General features: G+C 51.4%; 1 protein-coding gene across 3 annotated transcripts; it reads right to left on the minus strand.

Moving 5' to 3' along the window:
* Positions 1–1,502: 1,502 nt before the first annotated feature.
* On the minus strand, positions 1,503–27,708 carry CLCN6 (chloride voltage-gated channel 6). 3 transcript variants are annotated; one of them, XM_054009094.1, is made up of 24 exons: positions 27,634–27,708; positions 25,310–25,369; positions 23,917–23,982; positions 23,435–23,500; positions 21,643–21,709; positions 20,653–20,759; positions 20,286–20,412; positions 19,598–19,665; positions 18,385–18,443; positions 17,814–17,946; positions 16,845–16,958; positions 16,356–16,522; positions 14,867–14,993; positions 14,334–14,463; positions 13,820–13,973; positions 13,563–13,722; positions 13,285–13,391; positions 11,698–11,884; positions 10,900–11,057; positions 9,820–9,976; positions 8,985–9,092; positions 8,305–8,430; positions 5,670–5,761; positions 1,503–5,058 (listed from the first exon to the last, which is right to left on the minus strand). In XM_054009094.1, the coding sequence occupies exons 1-23, from the start codon at positions 27,706–27,708 to the stop codon at positions 5,681–5,683; spliced, it is 2,604 nt and encodes an 867-aa protein (XP_053865069.1). In that variant the 3' UTR covers positions 1,503–5,058; positions 5,670–5,680. The 3 variants fall into 3 exon arrangements, with proteins under 3 accessions (XP_053865069.1, XP_053865068.1, XP_053865070.1); XM_054009093.1 differs by having other exon boundaries at positions 1,503–5,761; XM_054009095.1 differs by lacking the exon at positions 27,634–27,708 and adding an exon at positions 26,354–26,476 and having other exon boundaries at positions 1,503–5,761.
* Between the last annotated feature and the right edge of the window lie 130 nt (positions 27,709–27,838).

Consider the following 27,838-nt stretch of genomic DNA (forward strand, 5'->3'; position numbering starts at 1 on the left):
CTGCTGGGGATGTTTTTAAACTGCAGATGCACTGAGCTGTCAAGTGATGTACCATAGCACAGGGCGGCCTAGCTCCCTTTTAAGAGAAGTAGACTGTTTCCCATTTTTTTACATTACATCGGAGAAAGAAATTGAGAAAGAGGCAGCTCCCATTCCCACCTCCATCCCCACGCCATGTGTGACAATGAGGAGTAAGTGCAGATTGAGTAAAGGAGTTTTCCTCCCAGGCAGCACGTCTTCCCCGGCTCCTGAGTAGACATGCAAGAGACCAGGACCACGGGAGCTGCACTTTAGTCCACAGCCACTCAATCAAATTTTGAACTTCCCGGCTCCCTGGGGGGGCCGGGGGGGGGGCAGGTGTGTCCCTGTCAGTCCCTCAGGCCCAACCACTGCATTGGCTCCCTGCCAAAAGATGATGCTTGGTGCCAATTTCCATCCCGCCCACTGGGGAGAGTGTAGGTTGGTGACTCAGCAGGAGGCAGAGGGCAGCACCCGCATACAGTCGAAGGTTAAAATACATCAACGCACAGCAAGAGTGTCCCATAGGATGTGGAGAACTAAGAGGCCGTTACTACCATCATCATGCTACAGCTCGCATGCAAAGGAGGGGGAGGGGGGCTGCACTTGCCGCTGCCACCTCCATGAATTACATTTTAGGACACACCTTAGGCAGCTCTGCCTTACAGCAACTATTACTGGGACGAGGGCTGAGTTTTGTTTCAGCTCGTGTTTTCTATTGGACAGAGATGGTAGCACAGGAGACACAGTAAAGCCAGCCCCAGGCCCCCCTACAAGCACTAAGGATGATGTTAGGGCGCCAGCAGTACCCAAACTTGCCTTCGCTAAGGAAACAGCTGGATACTTAGATCCTTTTATAAGCTTACTGGGGTGGGGGAGGGAGGCCAGCTAAGAGAGCAGAATATCCTCTGCACTGCAGGAGGGACCATCTATAAGTCATGTGGGACCAATCCTATTGCCACTGAAGTCACCGACAAAGCTCTCCCATGAAGTCACCGAGTATGGAATTGGGGCGGAATGAAGTTATCATCCTGCTGAAATTAATATATTGGGCATGAACTTGGCAAGGATTCCAAAAAGGATCAGACACTGGGATGGGTAGTTAGAACCTCCAGAATTACTCCAGAACTCTGGGGAAGAGGGGCAGCAGGGTGAGGAGCAAAAGGTTGCCTAGGGGGAGGCGTCCTCCTTTCTCATAAGCAGCTGGAACTGGCCTCTGTCAGAGGAGATGGACCTAGACTGACCGTTTATCTGAAACAGTAGGGCGAGACCAAGTTGTAGTGTGCCTTCCAATACAAACAGTCAAGGTCCCTGGCCAAAAAGCTTATAGTAAACAGCATTCATGGCTTCCTCCCTTGAAAATATAGGTGCTTGGATCTATGGCTGTTGGACCATTTTTATTATTGGGATGAAAAAAAAAATCAATAAATAAAGTTTAAACAAACCATCCTACGGGGAGGAAGAAGATCACAGAGCCCAGCAGATGCAGAAGGACACATGACGACATTTTACTCTGACATGTTATGGTTACAGGACGACATCCCAAGTGCCAAAGTTCAAATAAAAAATATATTCATACAAATTTAACAAAAATACAGTTTATATACACGGTGGAATCAGCTTACATCTCGTAACAAAACAGTGCAAAACAAATGATAAGTGGCTGCCCCTGGCATGGCTCATAGTACAGAGGAGCTAAGACTTGCTACCCCGCGTTAACACTGCACAGGAAGCAGGAGACAGCACCCTCTACTATCCCAAGCTTCTGCCATCAATACTGATCCACTACGTGGACTCTCACCCTTAGTGTTACTCTGATAAGAACAACAGACACCTGTAGAGTTTGTCAGCTGTTTAGCCATCAGTGCCAGACCAGAAGCAGTTAAGGTTTGCGAGAAGGGAGTTCAGTGGTCAGCTAAGTTTGAGCAGTCTCAACTGAGGAGAGGATCTGGGATCCTTTGCACCCTTCGTAAGTGGCACATGCGAGAGCCGTTGGCTAGGATGCATCTCAGAACCCCACTCAGAGAAGAGCATCCAGGCACCCCTTCATTTCTGAACGAGGAACTTTCCCTGCGATGGGCTATATGCAATAGCGTTGAGCTCACCTGGCGAGGCCATTTGTGAATTTCTTTCAAGCGGCTAGCAGAATGCCATAGTGGCCAGTTACGTTCTCCTGGCTGCAGCAGCGAAAGGAACTGGTTTCCTCGAGCGATAGGTTTTTAGTAAGATGGATGCTTAGGCAGAGCAGGTGCGGCCGAGCACGGGATGGAGTCCGCACCCTTCATAAGGGAAGGCAGAGCTGGCGTCCAGACATACCTGAGCAAGATGTTTCAGCTTGGCTTGCCTGGGGTTCCTAGCTCCATGACCTCATTAGTGAGGCCAAGACATGGTGTGGCAAAATATATTGCCACGACTCATGTACTGAATAAACAGGACATGACGGGCAAAGGCAACTGACAACGTTAACAAACCCAATTTTAGTGGGGGCAGGGAGGTAAGTGAACTCTCACACAGCAACTGAGTAGAGGGAGAGGGACCGGATCTCTCACTGGGCTTATGAAGAGACAGAGGGTGCACCTGGCTGCCGCATCTCGTGGTTTGTGCCTTAAATGCCCGATCGCTAAGGTAACCCTAATGAAGTGGGATTGCTTTACTGCACTGTGGGACTGTCTAGGTGCCAGAACCTAGTGCCACACACACTTATTTCAAACTTCCAGTTCACCTTGGGCGAGAATGGGGGAGGGGATATGTCCTGGAGTTTCTTGGAGCAGTTCAGTCACTTTCAAGCCCTGGAAACCAGTACTCCTCCTGCCCCAAAGCACAGGAAAAGTGAGTTATTGACAAGCCTGCTCTAGATATGGGTGAAACCGGCTGAAGACCCTTAGTCAACTTAGGTAGAGCAAGGCACCCCCTAAGTCAAAAGCACAAGCCAAAGTCAACCCCCTTGACAGTCATTTAGACTCCATTAACTAAAGATCTCCCTGAAGAACTGCATGGGCAGCTGGGACTGAGCCATATTTCAGATGGGCCTGAAGAAGTACAAGGGAGCCACTCCCATCACAGCTATGGAGCCCAAGGGGAAGGGGTACAAGATAGGTGCTGGCCCTGGGAAGATGCCTTTACTTGGCTCTGGGGAGCTGAAGGATCAACACACACCATTTGGGCTATCCTGGAAGGTTCTTCTGAGCACACAGGCTATTTGGAATGGTGGAGGAGACTGACCAGCTGCCGAGGGAATGGGGGGGGGGGGGGGCGGGAGAGAGGAGAGGCGGGGAAGGTGGGAGGAATGTTTTCCATGCACCCTGGTCACACAGGACGCCACCCAGGCTGGAATGCAGAACTCGGATGGTACCTGCTATAACCAGATGGACCCAGGAGGGTGAAAGTCACTTGCTGAAGAAGGGAAGTTTTGCATGACATGTAGCAAGGCTCCTCCCTCTCCACTCAGCAGGATACGCAAGGAGGGCCAAGGCCTCTGCTCCAGACCCAGGGAGGAACAGGGCTTCACAGGAAGCCTGCTGCCAGTCTCGGAAGAGGGGAGATAGAAAGGAAAAGACAAGACCCAGGGAAAGGTTTGCTGGATTTCATTGGAAGTGACTAAAGAAAATCTCCAAAGTGAATCAACCAATATGTAGCTGAGCCCTGCCCTGCCCGCTGGGGGCCCATCCTCCACTATACACTTCTTTCGTCCAGGCTGTAATGCAGATACAACAGTTATCTCCTATCTACAACACAAACTGCAACCAGCTCCTACGATTTGGCTCTTTGTATGGTATAGATACCCCCAGAGACTGGATCTCCCTGTACCTACTCAGCCACCCACAAACTGGGCTGCAGGGGAAAGCGTCACCAATTCCTAGAAGAGACTTGCTTAACGAAGGACACTTCTGCTCTGTGCACACTACCTCTTACCTTAGAGAAGTTAGAGGTTGAGGTGCTCTGCCACAGCCCTCATGAGCGCTGCCCAGCACAGGAACATCGAGCTTCCCCAGACAAACTCAGCTGGCAGATCACAGACTCTGCAACTGACACGTGAAAACGGGTTTTGCAATCCCTCTACGCTTGGAAGGAAGAGTCCTCAAGATGGCTCAGTTTTACTCCTAAAACAGTAGCTCCTTCCGCAGCTAGCTAAAGCCCGGTATGGCGTGGAACAGGTTAACCAAAGGGCTGGTAAGAGGGCTGCGGGGAAGCTTTCCTGGGATGCATGCCCCAGGTTAGCTGGGCCAGTCTCGGAAGCAGCAAGAATGCTCTGTGCTTTATCAAGCCAATCAGTTCTGTAGCCCCTGAAGGCATGAGGCTGGCTTCCCCCAGTTATCTGAATGCAAAACCCACAACGGCAGGAGCCTGCTGGAACGACACAGGTGCTGCCAGGATGGTACCTGCCAGAGCACCAGACTGGCTGCGACTGGCTCCTAAGTGCTGACTTTACCCTGCAGGTGATTCTGCGGTTGCAACAAACATCCTAAGTGCTCTCAGAGCTGCCAGCAGCCCTTCCATTAACCGCTCTGCAGAGCGCTGGCTGGCTGGTAGGCAGTCACAACCTCCCAGAGCCCCTTCTGGCTGGCCGCAGCATGAATCGCACCTTCTCCTTCCGTGAAACCGAGATAAGCCAACGCTGCTGAATCTGAGCTGGAGGAGTAACGCTCATGCTCTGCCCCATGTTGAGCTCGGGGCTTGCCGGGCTGAGAAAAGAGATTTCCTCCATCTCCACAGCCCTAACTGTAAAGATGCCCCTGGAATCCAGAACCCCTGAGTGAAACCAGGCTCTTATCACTGGATCTCTGCAGCAGGGCACTACATAATGCTCCAAAGAGGGAAGGGACAAGAGTGCCTTACAAAAGGCTTCTCTTCTAAGGGGAATCATTGGCAACAGCTAATGAGGTTGACGGAATTTCTCTTTTCCGAGTTGTTTTGTGGGTGCATTAAGGGTTTCTAACCCAGAACAGTAATTAGAACCAAGTTGTTTTGGATTCTTGACTTGCCCAGATGCTCTCAGCAGCCAGCGGCTGTCAGACAAATCCATGGCAGGGATTCCAGCACCTGAAGGACATTAAGAAATTAGGGGCTTTAAGAACTGAACTGAAAAACATGAAGCCAGAGTGAAAAATTAAGAGTTCCTGATGGAAGAAAATTCCCCACCCCCCCAAGGAGGTGTAGTTTTAATGCCACTGAGAATAACCAGCAATTTAGTGTTTGAGGATATTAGCAAATTGCAGTGGGTGATCTCAGCTTTGACAATGACCCCTTCTCGTGCGAGTAAGGCAACTACTGCAGCAGAACTGGGGAGGGAGAAGAAATCAACAAGAGAGGGGAGGGGAAATTCGCTGCACTCCTCCACATGGGACATGGTGTAGATTGTTACCCTCCAAACCGCAGGCATTTCTATAGGAAGAGCAGTGTCAGGGCAACTTCTGATGAAAGGAGACGGCAGGAGAGAAGAGAGCGTTCTGGCCAAGAGCAGTCAAACGAAGCACCTCTCTGGGGCTGGCCAGCAGCTCAGGACTTAAATAACTCTTCTACTCTCTGCCAGCGAGATGTTCTCTGGTCCCCGGACTGCGTGAGAGAGAAGCCAACCATCGTGTCCTTGGACATGGGGCATCCAAGCAGAAAGCGAGGGCATGTGCAGGCTTGGAGGAAGGAGGGAGCCATACCGACAGCAGGGTCAGATGGTCTGGTAGTGCTGTCTCAGTCTTGCCTGCAGAAATTCATGAGTCAGGTTGTGCCGTGTTATTATTCCAACAATCTGGTGAGGGGAGAGAGGAAACCATACAAGTCAGTCTCACCGACTCACGTTAGGTGACAAGGGCTTGGTGGAGGAGAGGAAGCAGTAGTGTTTCTTCTGGCTGACCTGAAAAACCAGGTGAGAAGTCTCGGGCAATTCTCCGGGAGGCTTGGTCTAGACACAGGGCTGGGAGCCGGTTCAAGCTCTAATTCCTGCTCTGACAGGATTCTCTCTCTTAGGGCTTGTCTACACTCAAGTTACGCCAATGTAACTAGACCAGTATAACTGTAGCACAACCTTTGCATGGATGTAGTAATATCAGTATGAAGGTACTTTATAAGCATATGAGAAGGGGAATAAGCTGTGTTGGTATAAAGGACAATATAGCTATATATCTGCAGGAAAATCATACCACTAACCAAAATAGTTACATTGGTACAAAATCTGCATACAGTCGAGACCACAGACAAGTCACCAACCTCAGCCTTTCTCCATCTGAAACTGGTTTAATACTGCCCATATGGGGTGGTATCGCTTCGTAAGCTATATAACGATGCCAACTTTTTCAAAGTCAGGTGCGTCGAGTTGGACGCCTCTGTGGCTGGAATACCGGAGGTGCTGGGTGCATCACTGGGAGCAACAGGTGCTCAGCATGTTGGGAAAGAAAGGATGCTTAGAGTGAGGCAGCTAAAAGGAACGCTTTTGGCCAATGTGTTACTGCTCTCCAGTCTCTGTGGAAAAGAGTGAAACCGTCTCTAGATCAGTTTCTTTCAATTCACCTTCCGTAGGGTCCAAGTAGCCAGGTTTCTAGTCACCCCCACTTTAAGATCATGCTTGATCTATTTTCAGCCGTTTCTAGACGGTGCTAGTTACACCTCAGAGTATCATTTAGGAAAGAAACTCCTCAGTGCCGTATGGTTTTGGACACCCACTCTACTGAAGCTGCCTGTCTGGTCACAGCCCAGCTGTACATGATCGGGTCCTCAACATCCTCCTTCCTCACCCCCAGGAACAGCTCCATGCTCAGAACAGGAAATCTGAGGGAGGGAGGGAGGGAATACTTCAGACTACAGTTGCAAAGGCAGGTAAAGCCAGGATCTCTCCCCACTTCTACCCAGCTTAACTTTTACTGTAAGGGCCAATACAAGGGCCAACTCAGGCCCAGAGATGTGTTGGACTCTCCTCATGAGTCAGCAGCATTAGGCACTTCTGTATCAAGACATTTTAGCTAATTGTGCTAATTGCCTTTTTAGCCTCAGAGTCCATCCGCTGGCTCCTCTGGCCAGCACAACCCTCGTGTGGGCGTACTAGAGAGACGCCCATGAAGCCCACTGTGGGAGGTCACCTGGGGAGACGGTCAGTAGCAGCAATAAATTCTAGGCAACCCAGGAGAGCCAGAGGACGAAGGCTAAACAAGGTAAAGTGCTGGGTGCTTCCTGGTCTCCTGCCCTCACCTACAGCGCTGCTCTGCCTCACAAGCGGCGGGGGGGGAAAGATTTAAACCTTGTGAAGTGCGGACAGTGGCAGAAACACCAGGAGGTGTTCAGCAGAATGGGGATGCATGTAAAGATCAGTGCTAGGATCCTTCTGTATACTCTGTAGGGCCACAGTAGAAAATGTGTGACCGCTCAACAGCTCTTGCTTGCAATGTTTGCTTTCCACTCGCAGGCTCAGTGGGGCAAACATCAGAAACCCTGACACTCGGAGAAAGTTTCTGCAGCCTCATCCTTGCCTACCACATCAGTTATGTCTCTGAAATACACTGGAGCTAATTCTAGGTGTTCGATAAGAGGATGGCAAGTACAATATCTGGGGCAACTTGGCTTCATGTCACGATAAACCCTGTCAAGAGACCCACCAGTGCAACAGCTCACCCAATACATGAGCAAGACCCCCTCCCGCACATGTCCTGCGGTTAGTCCTGGTATGCTTTGCAGATTTTCTTATCCGGGATGCTGACTCTTTACTATGTTCATGGGAAGCTGAGGACACCTGATGGGCACTTTTGGGCACTGCAAATGCCACAAGTCTGGATAATTTGATTGGTTCTAGAGTTGACTGTCTCAGCTCTTACAAATACAATGTAAATTCCTGTCTAATAGAAGGATGCGCCCCAACCTGGAGAGATCGCTCCCAGGGGCTTTCAGTCTTCTTTGGCTGCAGACGCTGCCAAAACAGAGGGCAATTAGTGCCACTTGAGGTGGTTTTTGTCAAGGGGACCCTTGCCCACTGGGAAGTGGACTAAGACCCCTGAACAGGCATCAGACAGCATCAGCTTCCAGTCACGGCCAATCTAGGCTGGATCCAGACTTGGGACACGTGAAGGTTTCATCTTTATTACCAGCCTCAGTTAAACATTTTTCAAGTGAGCAGGTGTCAGTTAAGACACAATTGGGTGAAACTTAGCACCATATAGTGGAGAGAGGTTTCTCCATCCTCTGAAAGTCACATTCTGCTCGCTGTCAGAACAGGTTTCTTCAACATCAATCTGGGACTGAAATGTAGGATGGGGCAGGCCCCATAACGCCACCCTCAGCCAGGACACGGCCACAGTATGGACTCACCTCTCCCACCGCATTCACCACTGGTAAGTGCCTGAGCCCCATTGTCCTAAAGAGGTTGAAGACTTGCGAGGCATGAGTGTTAGGGGAGACCGTGAAGGGAGATGGGTTCATGTAAGGAGTGACGTCCTGGGGAGAGTCCAGAAGAAAACACAGAGGTCATTTCTACCAGGTAGTTTCAAAGTGAATTTCCATTCTCCAGGAAGGGAGGGGATGAGAGGGGGCTTTAGCCCTGTAGACTCCATGAGTCTTGGGCCTCTTGCCTGGGCCTGCTGGCCCAATCCAGCAACAGGGAGATTTTGAACAGGTTCAAGTGAGATCCATATTCACTTAAACCAAGAGTCAAGTCTATTGAGAACAGGAGCTGTTCTCCCACTAACATTCAATTGATTTGTTAAATCCAGGCAGCTAGGAAGTGGTCAGAAAAGTATTTCAGACCAAGATGTCAGAGGTGCAGGATTTTTGGTCACTGTCACCCAGAGTGGATTTGAACCTGGGCTCAACCTAAAGCAGCAGCCCGGGGAGACCAGAATTGGAATTTGGAAGTAAGTTTAGGTATGAAGTGTCTCCGTAACCCCAGGCCGGGGAAGCATTTTTAGAGGTCTTTGGAGCATTCCTGAGAACATGCATCAGGGAGAAAGGGCACCACGACAGGGCAGCAGGTTCCCATCAGCATCTCTTACCACTATCATGCGTGGGGTCAGCAGCGTGAGGTCCAGGTCATGAATATCAGGGTAACGGGGGTAATCCTCAGCCATCTCGGCATACGACAGTCGAGGCTGGCTGGTGCTCTGCAATTCAACAATGAAAAAGCCTCGCTGAGGAGAAGCATCACCCTTCCGAAAGGGTATTCCTAAAGCGGCCGAAGCCATGCGAGAGCACAGGCAAGACTGGAGCTCTCAGCAACCCTCCAGGTCCCCCGACAGGCTCAGGGAGTTACACACGTGTCTGGAGAGGGATTCTTGGAGATAATTCACAACGGAGCAGGACACACTTAACCAATACAAGGAGTCCCACTTTTGGCAGAGGAGAGGAGCGGAAAGGACTGATTTGCTCTCCAATCCATGGAGATACTTTGCGGGACTTGGGCACCAAACAGGCTGGATCATTTCACTTGCTACACGCCCGGAGATACATCTGTCCAGCAAGCCACTGAGAGGCAGAGACACGGGGGACAATGACACCATGCTGATGGGTGCACTATGGGCAGTCAGACCTCTCCCCTCCCCTTCTCCACTCCCACGAGGGGATGTCACCTCTATGCAGTACACTGGGCGTTTTCATAGAGAAGCTGCTATTGCTTGGTAGCTGCGCCTTTTCCCTGCGCTTGCACAGTTACATAACAGGCGTAGTTCTCACTTCGCAGACAAAAGGGAGGATTCACTGTTCTACCCGTTGCAGCTTCTAAGGGGACGATGGAGTTTAAAATACTGCATGGCAGCCCCTGGGGATGCCGTCTTCCCAAGTCCTCCCTTCCCACAGAGAATCCTCATCTGCCCCAGAATCTGCAAGACCCACCGACTGACTCTCAGAGTAACAGACTCCTCGGACGAGCAGGGTAACCAGCTGCGAGCGCAAGATCAAGCCGTGGAAGGTCAGAGGTCGGAAGCGTTCCTCCATGGTCCACTCTTCACTGGGGGACTGGTCTGGGTACAGGTTGGGGTAGGGAGTGTATCTGTGACAGATTTCACACCACTTGTTACAATGGGTACTGCTCAGAAGTACTTAAAAGTAACAATGGCAGAGGAACAGAACCACCAAAATAGGTTACTGTCTGACGCTGTGAAGTGCTTGGCCCACACAGAGTGCCGTTCGTGCAAGCATTTCAACGCACTTCACAATGGGGAAAACGCTTGCCCATCTCTCGTACAGATCAGGAACCTGAGGCAGAGGGTTAAGTGACTTGCCCCAACACAGCAACTCAGTGGCAGAAGCAGACCAGAAACCAGTCTTCCCAACCCCGACGGAATCCCTGCTCTGACCATTAAACCGCACACGTGTGTGAAACTCAGCTGGGGGTCTCAGCCCAGCTCCCAGCAGGCTGCTGTCCACATTGTGAAACCAGACCAGTGCAGGACGACACTGGCTGCTAGCTCAGCAGGGATCACCCAGGCAGGACGAGGCACACAAGGGGAGAACTTTGCCCTGCCACCACCCATGCTGCAGATACAGCTGGCTGGTTTCACAATCACCACGTCCCCTTACGAAAGAGGGGCAGGTGTTAGGAGTTAGGTACACCTGCAGGAGCAAGTAGGGAAGTCTAGAGAAGGAATGGAGACGTCGTAAGGCGTGGAGATGACCGGGCTGGAGCACAGTAAAGAGAGGAAGAACGGTTCAGTGGCTAAGGCCCCAGCCCTACAACTTGGGAGAGCTGGGTTCAAGTCCCTGCTCTGCTGCAGTGACAAGTCCTTGCCTTGGGAAAGTCACTTAGTCTCCTTCAGCACCCCATCTGTACAATGGGGCTAACGGCCTGGCCCGGCCTCACAGTGCACTGTGAGAAGATGTGAGGCGCTCAGTTACTATGGTAACGGGGACCACATAAGCACCATAGGTAAACCCCACTGTGTTTCAAACCATCGCCACCGCCCGGGGTCTCACCGTCTCTCTAGCATCTGCTGCAGCAGATCCTCCTTCTCGGGCGGCTCCTCTGGCGCTACGTGCTCATCACACATGTTGCGCAGCTCGCTCGAGGGGTAAGATTTCATGGACTGGCTCCGCTTGCGCTGCTCTCCAGCTCTGGTGAGGATGCTGGATTTCTGGGGGAGGGGTGTGTGAGCAGAACCTTTAGACAAGGGACACAGGTCTCGTGCAAAACAGGGGGTCAGGAATCAGGTAAAGTGCAGAACATCTGAGTGCTCTAGGCACAGAGTGCAAGAATGAACCCGTTCTGATCTGAACGAAGTGGCCAGCGAAGGGCTGGCTGCTCCGGAGCTCTCCCAGGAATTGTATTTGCAGTATTGCCAGGACTGCAGGATTCACGCTTTTAAAAATGGGAGAATCTAGAGCTGGAACAGACCTGCTGCTGCCCAGGTTCTTGCTAGCTCAGGAGTGCTCCCTACGGCACATTCACAAGCATTCCACCCCCGCCCACCCCACCCTGCCCAGTGGTACGTGTCCCGAAGGAACGAGTTTCCACCACTGCCCTTGGGAGAGAATTCCTCACCGAGCACGACAGCTTCACTCCATCCCTCCTGCCACATACTTAGAAAACGGGGAAACTCTTCCCGACACCAAAACATATTCAGCTGCGGAACAAAGTCGAGGACAAGCTGCACACTGAGGCAAGCATGACTTGTGCACCATCGGCCGCCAGGATGACCAGGAAACTGCCTCCCTCCATGATCAGAGAAAAGCCCCTTATCCCCGAGGGTACTGGGCGGCCACCTCCCTCCTCACCTTGAATCTAATGTTGTTGCTGATCAGCTGGTTCCCCTTCATGAACTCCTTCTCATTCCCCCGGTTCTCCGTCACCACAGGGAAGGCGTGATGGACCGTCGTGCGCAGGATACTGACCAGCGACTGGATCCGGGTGTGGGGATACACGTACGTCAGGTTGGGCTCCATGATATCGCTGGCTCTCAGCCTGAGGCAATGCAGAAATGCACAGCTGTAGGTGCCAACACACTAGCTGCAAACAAGCATGGTGCAGAACCAGCACCAGAGAGAACCCCATGGAACCCATTTCACGTTAGTGCTGCCTTTGCAATTCCTACAAACCCAGTTTGCAGAGAACAGCTGTAAGGTTACCGAGACAGCAGCACTATCTACATAGCATCACAGGAGTGCGCGATGCATTAGACAAGCTGACAAAGGCTCCTGTCCCTCTAACTTAGACGGACAACGCAAGGGTTCCTTCTCCTTCACCACCACCTGGAAAGGGAAACAAAAACTGCGTACTGCCTCAACGTTTTCACCAAGCCCTTTGTCGCTGTGTTCTGTCGCAACCTCTAGGCTTTGCGGTTCTACAGGAAGCAAAGTGTCCAAGTACACGGGGAAGCACCCAGGGGTCAGTGATTTTATAACAGTATCAGGCAGAGCCTGCCCTGCTACCTCCATTCACTAAAAGAGCAATAGGTTCTTTAGCTGGACATAAGAATGGCCATATTGGGGCAGACCAAAGGTCCATCTAGCCCAGTGTCCTGTCTTCCGACAAGGGCCAATGCCAGGTGCCCCAGAGGGAGTGAACAGAACAGGTAATCATCAAGTGATCCATTCCTTGTTGCCCATTCCCAGCTTCTGGCAAACAGAAGCTAGGGACACCATCCCTGCCCATCCTGGCTAACAGATATTGATGGACCTATCCTCCATGAACTTATCTAGTTATTTTTTGAACCCTGTTATAGTCTTGGCCTTCACAGCATCCTCTGGCAAAGAGTTCCACAGGTTGACTGTGCGTTTTGTGAAAAAATACTTCCTTTTGTTTGTTTTAAACCTGCTGCCTAGTAATTTCATTTGGTGACCCCTAGTTCGTGTGTTATGTGAAGGAGTAAATAACGCTTCCTTATTTACTTTCTCCACACCCGTCATGATTTTATAGACCTCTATCATATCCCCCCTTAGTCGTCTCTTTTCCAAGCAGAAAAGTCCCAGCCTTATTAATCTAGTCCCAGACTTATTAATTAGCGATGCATTTCAATTAACCAATCAACCCACCCTGATGAGATATTAGCCCACTTTAAAGATGGGAAAAGGGAGGTTCAGAGAGGTTAGGTGACTTTCCCAGTCCACAGTGACAGAGAAAGGGATAGCACTTAGGAATGCCTTTACTCTGATCACTCTGCCATCCATCTTTTTCAAGAAAAGCCCCAGGCTTCCCACCCCACTGCGGGCTTTATGCACAATCTCAAGCTACTTCTCCAATGCTTCCATGAAGTCCCATAGGGAGAGAAGAAGAGGTGTCCCATCCTGAAGAGCATTTACCACCAGGCCAGAGAACCACAATCAGTTCTTAAACACAGGTACATTCGAGAGCAATGTCCTTACTTGTCCATTTCCACCTCCGTCTCCCACTCCAGCAGCGGCACCCCTCGCAGGGTCACGTGGATGTCGTAGATGCCCTTGTTAAAGAAGTCTCCTGTCCATTTGGCTACCTAGAAAGACAGAAAAGTAGTAGTTCAACCGCTTTCCAAGCACAGGACTCCTGGTCCTCAAACCTGAGAGGCGGCGGATAGGATGGACATGCATGGGAGCCTCCCTCAGCCAAGCAGAGAAAAGCCAAAGTCTGGCCAGGAACCAAGAGGGGGCGTAGACATGGTGCTCACCATCAGGGTGATCATTATCGGAAGCCCGTACGTGATCTCATTGGTGGATTCTATCAGGATGACGGTGAGGCTAATCGTCATGCGGACCACGCCTCCCAGGAACGCCGCCGCACCAATCAGTGCAAAGGTCCCCGAGTAGATGTGGTCCAGCCCAATGTAGCTATGGAGGAAGCACACACAGCCCTGGCATCAGGACCAAGCCGGTCAAGAGTCTAGACAGCATCAGCAGCGTTCTACAGCACACGCACACAATGCACCTTTTGAGGAGGTTGGCGACCAGGCGTCCGAAGGCAGCCCCGCAAAGCAGTGATGGTACAAAGAGACCACTGGGCACAGAGCTCCCATACGTCCAGCAGGAGAGTAAGAAATAGAGAAGGAAGAACAGGGAGAGCGTGACTGGGCTGAAAGTACCTGCAACACAAGAAGAGTTATGTCCCAGGGGCACAGGCCTCCTCGGTCAAGCTGGGATCTCACAACGTCCTCCCTTGGGATCGGAGCAGACTCTCCTCTCCACCTCAGAGCAACTCCTTAGTCTCAGAGTCCCTGTGAGCACTAGTGAGGATGACGAACCAGACCAAGGGAGAAGCTAAGACTGCAGGTCCTATTCACTGCAGCTGGAGCCCTAGCCCTGTTTCTCAGCAGGCCCTGAAAACCGCAGGAATCTGAAGAGGCTTTTAGTTCTCCGATTCCCATGGAACCACAGGTAAGGCTTAGACAAGACTCTGATGATGCTGGCGGGGAACCTGAGCACGGCATCTCCTGGACACTCACCATCCTGGTGGAAGAGCTGCAGGATGGCTGACTCCTGGGGGTTGAAGAAGAGCGTTGCCATGTCATTGTAGGTTTCATTGGGGCAGAAGAAAGTCTTGATGCTTGAATTCACATCCTCTGATGAAGAACCCTAACCAACAACAATCAGATATTATGTTAATATATAATCCAGTGACGCCCCACTGGGAGCTGCCACCAGGACCGGAGTAAACACACACACACACACACACACCTTTCAGCATTGCCTTTGGGGGAAATCACATCCAGACAGAGGATACAGGACTTCAAATGAGCCCAGATACACAACTGCCACCACTTTTGCCCCAGGGGGCAATATTCTCTCACGTATCTGGCTTTCATCAGTGCATGCAGGCCTATACCTATAGGTGATGGAGTCTGTTAGTGAAGCTCTGTGGGTGAGTCTATGAAGGGTGTATATTAACGTAGGTGAGGTTGCTTTACATGGACACACTGTACAGATGCTTGTTTCCTGGGGCCGTGGGGACACTGCCCCTCTGTAGGACGAGTGTTACCTGAAGGCTCAGAGTGCTGTTGCCACTAGGATTGGTGGAAGACATCTGCCGGCATTCTCCTAGAATCATGGAAGCTACGAACACTACAACGGTGGTTGTTAGACACACCAGCAGGCTCTCCAAGACTCTGCAAGCACAAAGCAGAAACCATGCAGGGACAACCATGCTCAGACTAATCAAGCCCTTGGTCTTTGCACACAGCCCTGCATCCAACATGGCTCTGAAAAAGCTACAGTAACCAGCAATTTGTGGCTCCATTAAGCAGACAGCAGGTCACTTGAGGTTCTGCAAGACATCTGTCTAGTGATCATGTTCATTCCAACCGGCCACGCAGGCTGGGCAGAGGGATCCATCCAATCAGGAGTAAAGAGGGCAGTGTAGGCCAGGAGGCCCCTCCTCTGACATGGGATGACAGGCTTTGAAAGCTCTTTGGCTGGTGAGAGTATTTGGACACCATGTCATTTAACTCAGCACTGGGCTTGCCCTGTATGGACCCTCTCTGCCATCACATTAATCCAAGAGGCCCATACTAGGATCTGAGAGATGTTGCTAGAGCCTTTCCTCCAATTTCAGCCACTGCTCCTCCTTATCCACATGCCCCCCAGGGTAGGGCTCTTGGCCTGTACAGCACATGGTGAGGCTAGCGTCCATAGCAATGTCTGACAGACAAGCTTTTAGCTAAAAGAAGAACAGGAGTACTTGTGGCACCTTAGAGACTAACAAATTTATTAGAGCATAAGCTTTCGTGGACTACAGCCCACTTCTTCGGATGCATATAGAATGGAACATATATTGAGGAGATATATATACACACATACAGAGAGCATAAACAGGTGGGAGTTGTCTTACTAAGCTTTTAGCTGCCTTCCATGGGCTTTTCTGGATCATTCAAAATGTGTCTCTTCCTTGTTAGCTAAATGGTAATTTCCTGTAACCAGAGCTTGAATTATGCACTAATTTCCTGCATCAATGGATTGGGCACAGTTTGACTTCAGATGTTCTGATCAAATGAACCGATTAAGTAAAAGGCACTGCCCTATCATCAGCTGTTCCTACCACGACTACGTAGTCCGAGACAAGACCTAGGGAGACCCCCAGTGGTGACACACAGGCAGCACAAGCTGTATTGTTAGTCTAGGAACTGAAGAGATCCATAGAATCTGTGTACAGCAGCCTCAAAGAATCCCCTTCATACTCATCATAAAGGTATCCTGGCTCCTTTATACCACAAGGGTCATTACAGGGATGCAGTGGGATTGTAGTAGCTGAGGTTAGCTTAGCGTTCTCTGTGCAGATGCTATATAGTTTGCCAGGTTTTGTTATTTCACTGGGATGGATTTGCATCCTTTCACCTAGTCCCCACTTTTCAGTGCTTTAGCCTCCGTGGCTCTTACTCTTTGAGGCGCTGTGGACACAGACAGTGAGGACAGACAGACAGACAGACACCCACAGAGACTACACCAAGGCAGGTGGAAAGGAGCACCGATACCTGACCAGCTTCGGCTTTGGATGCACGTTCCGCATGCGGTATTTCGCCAGCCTCTTATTCAGGCAGTTGAAGGTGGCTCCAAGAAGGCCTCCTACAATCCCCATCATAATGAAGAACCCCAAGTCCATGGCCGTCCAGAGGTGGCATTTTTTATCAGAGTCAGAACACTGGGGAGGGAGGACAGGGGAGAGAAGAGAGGGGGAGAAATGCAGGAGTGAGCAGATGGAGACGGACCGAAGCAGGCACCGAACACCTCAGCCACTTCTACCTCAGGCAGGAAACATTTAACAGCACCGACCACAGACCAGATTCATTGCCTTTGTCAAAGCAGAACAACAGCTTTCCCCTTTCTCCAGGGAGCAGCTAGGACGTTCCAGCCGGAGCGCCCCTCTGCCGGATTTCAACTAACAGCGTTGATTCGTTTCACAGAGCAAGCCAGAAGCTACAACCGGGGGCGACTGGAGAGGCAGTAAAGCAAGCGCAACGCACCTTGAACTCCCCGAAGTTTAGCAGCCCAGGTAGCTGGAAAGATCCCCAACTTCCAAACTGAATCCCAGAGCGGAAGAAGTTCAGGGTGAAGGTGGCAGCCATGGAACAGAAGAGCTGGAGGAGAGAGGCAGGAAGAAAAACACCCGGGTCAATGGCAACAGGGCCAGTCTCTCCACACAGATCATGGGGAGCTTGCAACCTACTGGCACTTCCAACATGTTTTTCTTTTACTGTGTTCAGAGAACAAGGCAAGAGACCACTTGATCCCCTACTCTGACCTCTGGCATAACACAGCTCCATAGAATTTAGTCCAGTCATTCCAGCAACAAGCCCCTCATTCTGGTCATGGACACTGAGCAGCTAGAATCGATTACGTACACAGCTTGTTGGTGTGTGTCATTTATGAATGGAGGCTTAAATTGGCTCTGGATTGGATTACAATCTTGGGGAAGCCCTCCGTTCCTTTAATCCATGCTGGAGAGGGGAGTCTGCTACTGCTTCCCAGATGCGCAAAGTGTTTGGCAAAAAAGGGCCAAGTCACGTCACCAAAGATTGCTGTTCTGATGCGGTCTGAGAACTCTGCCAACTCCAGCCCAATGCAGCAATCCGAGTCAGAGAATTTCTCCAACCCTAAGGCAAGGCAAAGTCTGTTTCTCACAGCCCAGGGGGACACAGGGATCTAACCTCTGCCTACTGAGCTCCCACTGCCTGGAAGGAACAGGAGCAAAGCCATTTCTCAGAGCTGCCCCAACAATGCGGAACAATTCCTTCCCGAGCGCGTTCCTGGGAAGCGCCACTAACCCCCAGCTCTAATTCTCTGGCATCGACACTGCAAGCCATTCACATTGTGCCAGGAGAGTTCAGCTTGAGAGATTCAAGAATCTCGGGTTCTTCACAGCCAAGCTCGCTGGCTTCCAGCTCAAATCCCCTCTCACAGGGAAGGGGAACCCGAAGAGCCAAAGTTCTCACCACTTTCCACGTGAGCCCCTGGTTCCAGAAGGAGGAACCCTCTTCCAAGCTGAACAGAGTGCCCCCGATTGGGGCCCCAAAAGCTGCAGCAACCCCCGCGGCGGCCCCTGCAGATACAAAGTCCCTTTTGTCCCTAAGCAAAGAGGGAAACAATGAGAGTTTATATCAAGGGAGACTCTGGAAGGAACTCTGAGAAGGGGACTTAAGCCTGGGACTAAGCTAATTGCTTGATGGGGGCAGGAAGGAGTCTTACTCCTGTAGCCAGCTGTGCCCAGTGGGTTTATCATCTCTCCCTAACGTAGTAAATACTGGCCAGAGCCAGACATATGATATGAGATTGAAGGGATCTGGGGTCTGATACATTATGGCAAATCTTGTGTCCCCAACACCTTTTGGAGGGGGCTGCGCACCAAGAGGATTGTGGGGGAGACCAGGTGTCCCAGGAAGGAGTCTCACCTGGATATACAACTATGTACCTTCTCTCCGTTGGGCTGACAGGCTCCGGCTGACTGACCCACCCAATCCAGCACCTCCACCCCACCCTACTCAGCCCTCCCCTTGGGTTCAGTACCTGTCACTTCGGAAATAGGGAAAGTTAAACTGGATCTTCCTAAAGGAGATGCTCTGGAACTGAAAAAACAGAAGGACAGAGTCAAAACTGACACAATGATGAACCAAGGCAGCCCTTCCCTCCCCCAACACTCCTCTGGGAGCAGCCAACACTTGGGAAACACCGAGCTCTTCTGCCTACATATCCATGGCGGAGGGAAAGCAGACCAGGAAATGTGCTTCTAAGGTATCGGTTGCTCTACTAGCAGATCCTATTTACAGAGCTCAGTGCGTGCTGGAGCTGGGAGCTTTGTCCCTGGAGGGTTTCTGCAAAGTACCTACTACTTGCTTCTGCTGACCAGTCTCCAGGGTTCTCTCTCTTCTCGGCACGAGGGAGAGGAACATCAAATGCTCCCTTCCCTTCCTGCAACATCGTGGCCTAAACAGGCACTACATCCCATTGGGGATTAGAGTCAGTTTCCTTTTCGTCCGTCAGCATAAGCAGAGCGGCTCTCCAGACGCTCCAGCACAGGGTCCTGCAGCCAGCACCGGCACACCAGAGGCTGTGACGCTGAGCCAGGAGGCAGAGTCTGCGCTCAGGAGAAAGGTTCTTCAATTTGTCAGCTGTTCTGGCACAGTGCGAACAGCTACACTGTGTGCTGCTGTTAGCCTTATTGATGCCTAGGAGGGGCCACCCCCCCAAAAGGGGATCTCATCTTTATCCCTGCTCAGTGCCAGGTTTCTCCTGAGCCTGTAACAGCCCTTACCAGGTGGTTGAGGGAGGAGGTTATGGCGCTCTCTCAGATTTAAGATGGCCCAAACGTGTGACCTAGAAACGCACAGTGGAGAGGGTGCAGAACGAGGCCAACTCAGCCATGTCATCCCTCTGTCATTACTTTAGCTTCTAGGAGAACACATCTAACAGACACTACACCTGATCTTAACCAAGGGACTGAGACGGGATAAACTTCAGAGCAATGTCATAGAATATCAGGGTTGGAAGGGACCTCAGGAGGTACCTAGTCCAACCCCCTGCTCAAAAGCAGGGCCAATCCCCAGACAGATTTTTGCCCCAGATCCCTAAATGGCCCCCTCAAGATTGATCTCAGGACCCTGGGTTTAGCAGGCCAATGCTCAAATCACTGAGCTATCCCTCCCCAAAACGTCCTTCGTGCCTAACCCATCCCAGGCAGAGTCCAAGTCGCAGAGAATCTCAGAGCATTTCCGGCACTAACCTGAGGCAAGCCAGCCCCCACAATAGCACCACTGTGTATCATGGGGCCCTCCTTCCCTACAAAGAGACCTGAAAAACAAAAAGCGTTCACATGGCAGAAGTCAGACATTTGCAGCTAAACCCAACATGCTCTGTCCTGTTCTGCAGTACTAGGAGAGAAGGGCATCACTTCTTTGCCACGGGGCACAGAAACCAGTCACCCCTGTGCCTGTGCAGAACTAGTTTTCAACCCTCTGCCCAGCATAGAGGCTGAGTGCAGACTCCCAAAGTAGGAACACTGCCTGCTCCTTGGGGAAATTCAGGGGCAGAATGACTCCAGGCTGTCAATATTCCAGGCAGTGTCGGGCAGGCATGTCCCAGTGGGGCACATATGTGTTTGTGCCGACACATGCTTCTGCACAGTGAAGACTTCAGCCATGCACTTGAGGCTTGGCACTGGGACTGCACTAAATACATCCATCAAAGAGGACTGTTATCCCTAGGTGTCTGCACTCTCCCAAGGCATAGTGGGGGACATGCTCTAGGCAGTGTGCTCCCAGCACTCAGACCAGTGTCTCTGTTCTCCTTCCCATCACTAGCTATAAAGGTGCAGAGCCACTATTGACCCGCCCACCTGGAGATTTTCAGTCAAACTCTGTTCCCCACCATCATACACTTAGTCCATGATGCATCTGTCGGCTCCCTCTTACCTCCGGCTACGCTGAAGAGTACCCCCAGAGCTTTGCACACCAGCGTCCGGAGACGGACTATCCCTGGCACCTTCACTCCGTTCAGGTAACACTTAATCTCCGGAATTCCAGAGCCGGCTGCCACGGGCTGCGGGGAGGACATGTTAAACACCACAGTGTGTTAGCAGGCTGATGAGCCCCCACCAATGAATGCAGAAAAGGACTATGGGAAAGAGCGCACCGAGTGGCTGAATTCAGTAGTCCTTGTAAAATGCTCTGAAATCTTGGGTGAGAAGGGGCTGCAAGACGGCAACAGACTGTGTGTGCATTACCTGTTTGACAGCGAGGACAGAGAGGAGAGGAAAGGGTGTATTCAAAGCAGTCTCACCTCGATCAGGACAAGAAGGCTGGCAAGGAAGATGAAGGTCAGGTTAAACCCCAGCAGCTCCAGCAGGGACACGGCAAGGCAGCCCTTCTCGCTGCACTCCTCCACCGCTGCAGGGAGGGAGTCAAGGCAATAGGAACGCATACCTCAGCCAGTACACTCTGTAGGGTCCATTAACAGGACCCAAGGCAGCCACCAGCCTTCAGAAAGCAGGCTCCCATCGCAGCCCCCCGACCAAGCTGGACTAAACCCAAGATGCCAGAAACCAGGAAGAGCATCTGACAGGCCCATGATGTTCTTTCCAGGATCGATGTTTCCCAAGGGGTGGCAGTCCACTCCTTGGGTACTACACCCAGCAACCACAAAGTGGGCTTGACTTCCATCTTCACTGCAAACACCTTATGCCTTCCCCTTTCACTGCATAATTCACAGGGTCCAGCAACAGAGAAGGACAAGCAGAAATGCTGATGACACTTTCTGTGCATGAAGTATAAGGCAGCTCCTCTGAGAAGGAGCCAGGGAAGCATGGGGGTTAGAAAGCCACAGGGTGGGCTTAACAGACAATGCTGATGATTTAGTATCAAATCATTCTGAAGGTGCTGCTACAGAGACACTCCACGGCAAGGATTTTTTTTTTTTTTTTTTTTACAAGACGGGGCCGGTTCCTCTTCCGGAATCCAGCTCTTGGTCCCAATGATTCAAAGCCCAGATCCTGGTTAATGGAGTTTTGCCAATGGCTTCAGTGGTAGGAAGACTGGGCCAGAGAGCACCCGTACACAGGATACTGTGCTACTCACGCTCTGTCACTTCTGCCAGGTGGACTTTCCCAACTACTGAAGCAGAACCCCCAGTGGGACGTTTAGTGGTTAATAAACCCCTCCGCCCCCCAGGAGAGTTCTCTAGTGGAACCAAGCTTTCAAGACAAGGCCATGGTTTTAAAGAGAAAGAGGCCACCTGAGTCCAACAATAAGACAGGCACCACATAAAGGATACAGGTTTGTACCACATGGAATTTAAGTTGGGAAAAGAGTCGCACAAAGAAATCGACAAACAGACCCACCTGTGAAAGAGAGAAGAGGAGAGACCTGGCATCAGAGATCAATTACTTGCAAATGCCGACAGATCACCCCCCTGGGACAGCTGCAGTCTGACAGAACACTGGTAGTGCAGCAATTACGCACGACAGCTCCTGTACAGGAGTGGGGACGGAGGGTCAAGGCAAAGTCACTCTGGATGCTCAGACTCACTCCCTGCGATGCTCTTCTCAAATGCATCCACTCCCATCTTATAGCCAAGATGAGGCAATGATCTCGCCATACGACTGCCTGGGCAAGTTGAGAAGAGCTAGGAAAGAGACACTCCCATGTGAGCATATTAGCAGTAGGAACAAGCTGCAGCTGAATCCATCAGTCCCATGGGAGTAGCTCCGTCAACAGAGTCCAAGTCTTGACAGTCTGTATGAAACCTGAGCCACGCACAGACCATCCCCAACGTCACAGGCAGCCCAGAAGACCCTAACACAAACAGTGACTCCTCACGTAAAATCCTCCCGGTTACTGTTGTTACGTTGCTGATCAATTCGGAAACATGCTGGTTTAAAGTTATGCAAGGCTCCCTTATAATGTTGTTTGGCAGCTGCCTGCTTTGTCCACTGCTTGCAGGAAGAGCAGCCCGTTGCAGCGAGCTGGTGGGGGCTTGGAACCAGGGTGGACCAGCAGCCCCCCCCCCCCCCCCCATCAGCTCCCCGCTCCCCTAAGTTCCCTGTGCAGCAGCAGGCTACCAATGGCCGGCAATTCAGCTGTCCCTCCCCCACTGCCATGTGCTGCTCCTGCCCTCTGCCTAGGAGCTGCTCCCCAGAGCCTCCTGCTTGCTGTGCAGGGGAGGCAGGGGAAGAGGGGGACTAATGTCAGGATGTCCCCCTCCCCCCTGGTCCCCCACTTACCTCTTCTCCATATAGAGCAGCGGGGAGACACAACAGGCCTCAGGGCGGAGAGAGCTGGCCGCAGCTGCATCTCAGCTTCCTGATCTTTTTAAAGGCAATGTACTTAGAATGTGGTGTCAGCGTACTTAAAGGGGCAATGTGCATCTCTCTCCCCCCACACACAGGGTGTGTCTCTCTGTCTCCCCTCCCTCCATTCGTGCTGCCTTGTAGAGCGTGAGGCTACATTAACAACAATGTGTTAACCCTTGAGGGCTCAGTCGAGTACTAGTTCATCATTTAGCAGAAAGGCATTCCCTGGGTCACTACTTCAACCAAGCTTCACAATCATCTATGCTGTGTACAATATTAAAATGTGTGAAAAAAAAAAAATCCCTGGAACCTAACCCCCTCCCCCCTTCCCCATTTACATTAATTCTTATGGGGAAATTGGATTCGCTTAACATAGTTTCAGTTAAAGTCGCATTTTTCAGGAACATAACTACAACGTTAAGCGAGGAGTTACTGTACACAGTGACGCTAGCACTTAGTATGTCTGAGGATAGAATTCTCTCCTATTTGATCATTCCATTAAGTGGTTTCTTAAGGCAGGTTTCACTGCAAGCAGAATATTAGCCTTCGGGGATCTGCAAGGTAAACCTTGTCAGGAAAACACACCGAGATGACTTACAGGGAAAAAATGTGCCCTTTAGAAAGAAAATAATTCAAAGGCATTCCACTGTGATGTTCAGAAAGGCCTGGCACCAGCCACAGACAAAGCAATCTTCTTAATGAAGCACAAGGCACTCTCCTAGTGCGTCTTTGGTTCTAATAACTTCCCTGCTTCCCACCCAATAGACTCCTTACCAGTCCAGTGCAGACTCCAATGGCGAAAACCATCACCCACTTCACCGCTTCATACCTCCGGCCTTTCTGTTTAGGGCAAGGTAATATAAGCCAGTCAAAGAGCGCACAAATGGGGACCAGAGAAATGTGATATCACAGTCACCAGCTGGGACAGAACTGGAGAGAGAAAACGGTGGGCACAGACAAGTATCCCGAGGAGCATCAGAGGACTGGGGAGAGGGAGTTTGAACGATAAATACACCACGTTAAACCTCAGGCTCAGGGAAAGTCCTGGGTGCTGTGGGAGCTCTGTGCCTATCTCTGCCCTTTTGACAGAGAAGCTGAGCAGAGCACAAGGGTAAACAATACTTCTCCCATGGGAATAGGGGTCAGCCAAAACTGACTGCCGTGGAGGATATTTCGATGGATTTGTCTCTCTTAAACCAACAAAACGGGGGGGGGGGGGGGAGAGAGAGAGAGAGAGAGAGAAAATAGGCTCCTACCTTGTTGTCCATGCTTTCCAGTACTTCCAAGTAGGGGTCATTGATACATCGGTCATAATCCAAGCTCTGGCAAAGAACACCACAGAGTTAACGGGAGATAATCAGCTGAAACTGATCACGCTGAGGCTTATCTAGAACTCTGAGGCTCACAACAGGGGATGGGGAAGCATGTTAGGGGGTCACTGCAGTAGTTCAGGCCCTTGCCCCACTAAGAATAGAAGTGTTTGGGAGCAATTTCATTGAAAACAGAGGTTTTGAGAGATTGAAACATTACCCCTGTAGGGCTGGAAACCCAAACCCTACAGCATTATTAGCACATGCGAACCAGGAAGGGAAACAAACCAATCTAGTTTATTGCCCAAACAGTGTGAAATACAAAACCAACCAAGAAAGCATAGGAGATGGAAAGCAACTGAAATTTTCAATCCGGTTTTAATCTGAAGTAATTGTAACACACATGATTTAAACAGGATTTTTAGCTTGACAGAGTATCCAATTTCACATGGACTGCATCAAAATGATATGCCTAATCCTTCTCCCCCTAAAAGCTATGCATTACATGAAGGGTTCTACAGGGCCCATTGTCTCTCCCACTCCTCAACTCCCCCAGAAATATGAACTACTTGAGACAAAGGTCACCAGCTGAGAAATCCCTCTCCAGGCAACTGGAGAGATTCCAGAACAGATGACAAGCCCATGACGTGCAGGATACAATGCACAGGGTCTTAACTATATACTATAGGAGATGCAAAGCAACATAGAGCAGTATCATGGCTGGAGTCCTGCACTTGCAAAGCACAGCTAGTCTCAGATGTCTGTTTGCAGCATCTTCACCTATACAAGCAAAATGGTGATAGGATGCCCAGGTGTCAACCCAGTGACAGCAACACCTACCATGCCTGCGCCCTTCCCCACACTAAGAAAGCCTCTCCTAGGAATCAGAACCTGATGAGTGGAAGGGGCTGCTCCTAGCCAGGATGCTCCCAGACATTTCAACAAGGCAGCTGTAGCTAACTTTCAATATATGCACCCAAAGCTACTAGGAAATAAACAATAGGAAACTGAACTACAGGCTCAAGTGAATACAACGTTGGTGAAAGGGGGACAGCGGGGTGGCCCTGCGACCCTGACCTCAGAATGGTTCCCACCTAGATGGCAGCTGTACAGGCTTCCCTCAAACCATCACACCTGAACCCTGGCCTAGCAAAACCATGTGTAGTAGTGAGAGGCAGTTCTCCGTTACCCACCCAGTCCTTGGCATCTCTGCTAATACCAAAGATGCCAAGGAGTGCCAGCTGTGATGGTGCTTGTGCCACTACAAAAGGAATGAGACCCAATCTCCACCACCTCTTTCCACACACATTTCACAAGCGACAACTATTTAGTTTCTCACCTCATAGTCCTTGCGTGGAAGAATCTCGTCATCTTCTTCTTGTGTTTCCCCGAGGATAGTCTACAAAACAAACCCCAGAGGTAGGAGGAGAATTGTCAGGAGAGCTAACGTACAGGCACCAGATATTGCGCACTGACAGGTGTTTGTTATCATCGCACTGGTTAATCCACGTCCCCAGGTTGTAGGGGGCCCAGTGCAGGGCAGTGCTCCAAAATGCTGGAGGGGGGAAACCAGCAGAGTTGCTACTTCCCCAGGTCCTATTGCTGGAGAGAACACTAGAGCCAGCTGTGTGAAGCAGAGCTAGCAAGGGCACTCCAAGCAGCACGTGAAGCATAATTCACATTCTTGCACTCCCTAAAGCTAGTACTGATGAAAAATGGCCTCCCCGTGCTGCTCTGCAAGGGTAGCCAACCCTCAATCCAAGAACACAGTGGGAAGAAGGAAATTCCAGCTCGTAGACAGACCAATGAAGCAGAATCTGGAGCTAGACTGACATATTCACACCCAGCATGATAGTAATGATCCACACTCATAACGCTTCACCTTATCAAAGCACTTTACAAACATTAACTAACCCACACAAAACACTGCAAGGCAGGAAAGTATCCTTTCTTTTTTGAGAGATAGGGAAACACACACAGGAGTTATAGGAATTGCCCAGAAAGTCATCGGCACAGCCAACACTACCACTCAGGAGTTCCTTACTCTCAGGGCATGTCTACACAGCAGCTGGGAGGGGTAATTCCCAGCTCAGGTAGACATACATGCACTGGCACTGCTCAAACCAGCATCTAAAAATAGCAGTGGCCGCTCACACTACCGGCCTGAGTACAATCCCTACCCACCCCAGGGTACGTACTTGGGTGGCTGGCCCCCGGGGCCGCAGCCACACTACTATATTTAGGTGTTTGCTCAAGCAGAGCTAGCCGCCGTATGTCCACCCCAGCTGCAAATTGCACCTCCCAGCTACTGTATAGACACGTACCCCTCATCTCGTGTTCAATTCATTAGATACTGTTGCCAAATCTTAAAACCAGCACTCACCCTATTCTCCTTAGAAACTTATTCCACGTTAGCTGGGACGAATTTCTGCTCTCACCTGCCTGTGTTATTTCGGATTTTGATACCCGCAGTATAAGTGCGGCAAAAAGAATATAGGAAAGGGATATATAGTATGAACAGAAGAGGTGATAAGCCATGAACAAAGTCAAACAAAGAAAGGTGAAGGCAGATAGGACAGAGCCGCATGTGTGCGTTTAGAGGGGGGATGATTTTGCATGGCACACAGGTAAGGTTAGCAAGAGAAAACGAGGACCGGGAATGGCTCCTTTTTCCTTATCTGTTTAATTCCGACCCTTTTGCCTCATTTCAAACTCCAGGTAATTTTCACTCCATGCATCTGAAGAAGTGGATTTTTTACCCATGAAAGCTTATGCCCAAATTAATTTATTAGTCTATAAGGTGCCACTGGACTCCTCGTTGTTTTCAAACTCCTGTGCCTCTTCCCACCCACTTGCCCTACTGCGATGAAGAAGCAAGAGCGCCGCAGAAAGGGAGGAAGAGAGTGGAGACGAGGTAACAGAACGGGCAGCCCCAACCCAGGCTGTATGTGAGACAAAGAGACATTACAGACGGCCTGAGCCACGGAGGGGGTGGGAGAAGCAGACAAAACCCATGGTGAATGCAAATGACTCCCCTGGCGGGGGAAGGGGGACTGAGATGCTGAGAAGGGGGGTTAGGAGATGCAGTGGGCGGAGCCGGAGGACTCCGCCTGCCCTGGCTGCCAAGGAGACAGAAAGGCTCATAAAAGTGTCTGGGGCTATTTGCATAAAGGAAAAGGAGCCGCGGCGCTCTGCTCCAGACGCCCTCCTGCACCCCAGCCCTGCAGCGGCCCCCAGCCCCAACCCTACCCGCTCCCAGCGCCTCTCCCTCTGTATCCCAGCCCTGCAGCGGCCCCCGCTCCCAGCCCCTCTCCCTCCACACCTCAGTCCCAGCCCTCCAGTGGCCACCAATCCCAGCGCCTCTTCCTCTGTGTCCCAGCCCTACCCGCTCCCAGCCCCTCTCCCTCTGCACCCCCCAACCTCAGCCCCCTCCCCCTGCACCCCCAGTCCCGCCCGCTCCCAGCACCTCTCCCTCTGCACCCCCAAATCCCAGCCCCCCGCCCGCTGCACCCCGCAGCCCTGCCCACTCCCAACCCCCCTCCCGCTGCACCCCCAGCCCCGCCCGCTCCCAGCCCCCTCCCTCTGCACCCCCCAATCCCAGCCCCGCCCGCTCCCAGCCCCAGCTCTACCCGCTCCCAGTCCCGGCCCCCGCCAGTCTCCTACCAACTCCTCCGGGGTGCGGCTGTCCCTCTCCCCGCAGCACCGGCAGCAGCACCAGGGGGCCCCACACCCCGCCATCTTCCCCCGCCAGCCGCCCACCCCTCACGTGACCCCAGAGCAATCACGTGACGTCTCTCCCTCGCCCGCCTGTTCTCTCCCCACGTGCGAGGGGACGCGCGAGCCGCCCGGCGCAGGATCGCGTGAGGGG

Source organism: Malaclemys terrapin, chromosome 19 (assembly GCF_027887155.1).
Source record: "Malaclemys terrapin pileata isolate rMalTer1 chromosome 19, rMalTer1.hap1, whole genome shotgun sequence".
NCBI classification, from domain to species: domain Eukaryota; kingdom Metazoa; phylum Chordata; order Testudines; family Emydidae; genus Malaclemys; species Malaclemys terrapin.

What these genes read in the sequence shown, in the direction of transcription:
- CLCN6 (XM_054009094.1), bottom strand. Translation starts at nt 27,708, where the DNA reads ATGGCGGGGTGTGGGGCCCCCTGGTGCTGCTGCCGGTGCTGCGGGGAG. An exon ending in ATTCCATGTGGTACAAACCT is followed by an intron (nt 20,760 to 21,642) that starts GTATCCTTTATG and finishes CCCTCCCTGCAG; the next exon opens with CGGTGGAGGAGTGCAGCGAG. An exon ending in TGGGGGCTGGCTTGCCTCAG is followed by an intron (nt 18,444 to 19,597) that starts GTTAGTGCCGGA and finishes CTGTTTTTTCAG; the next exon opens with TTCCAGAGCATCTCCTTTAG.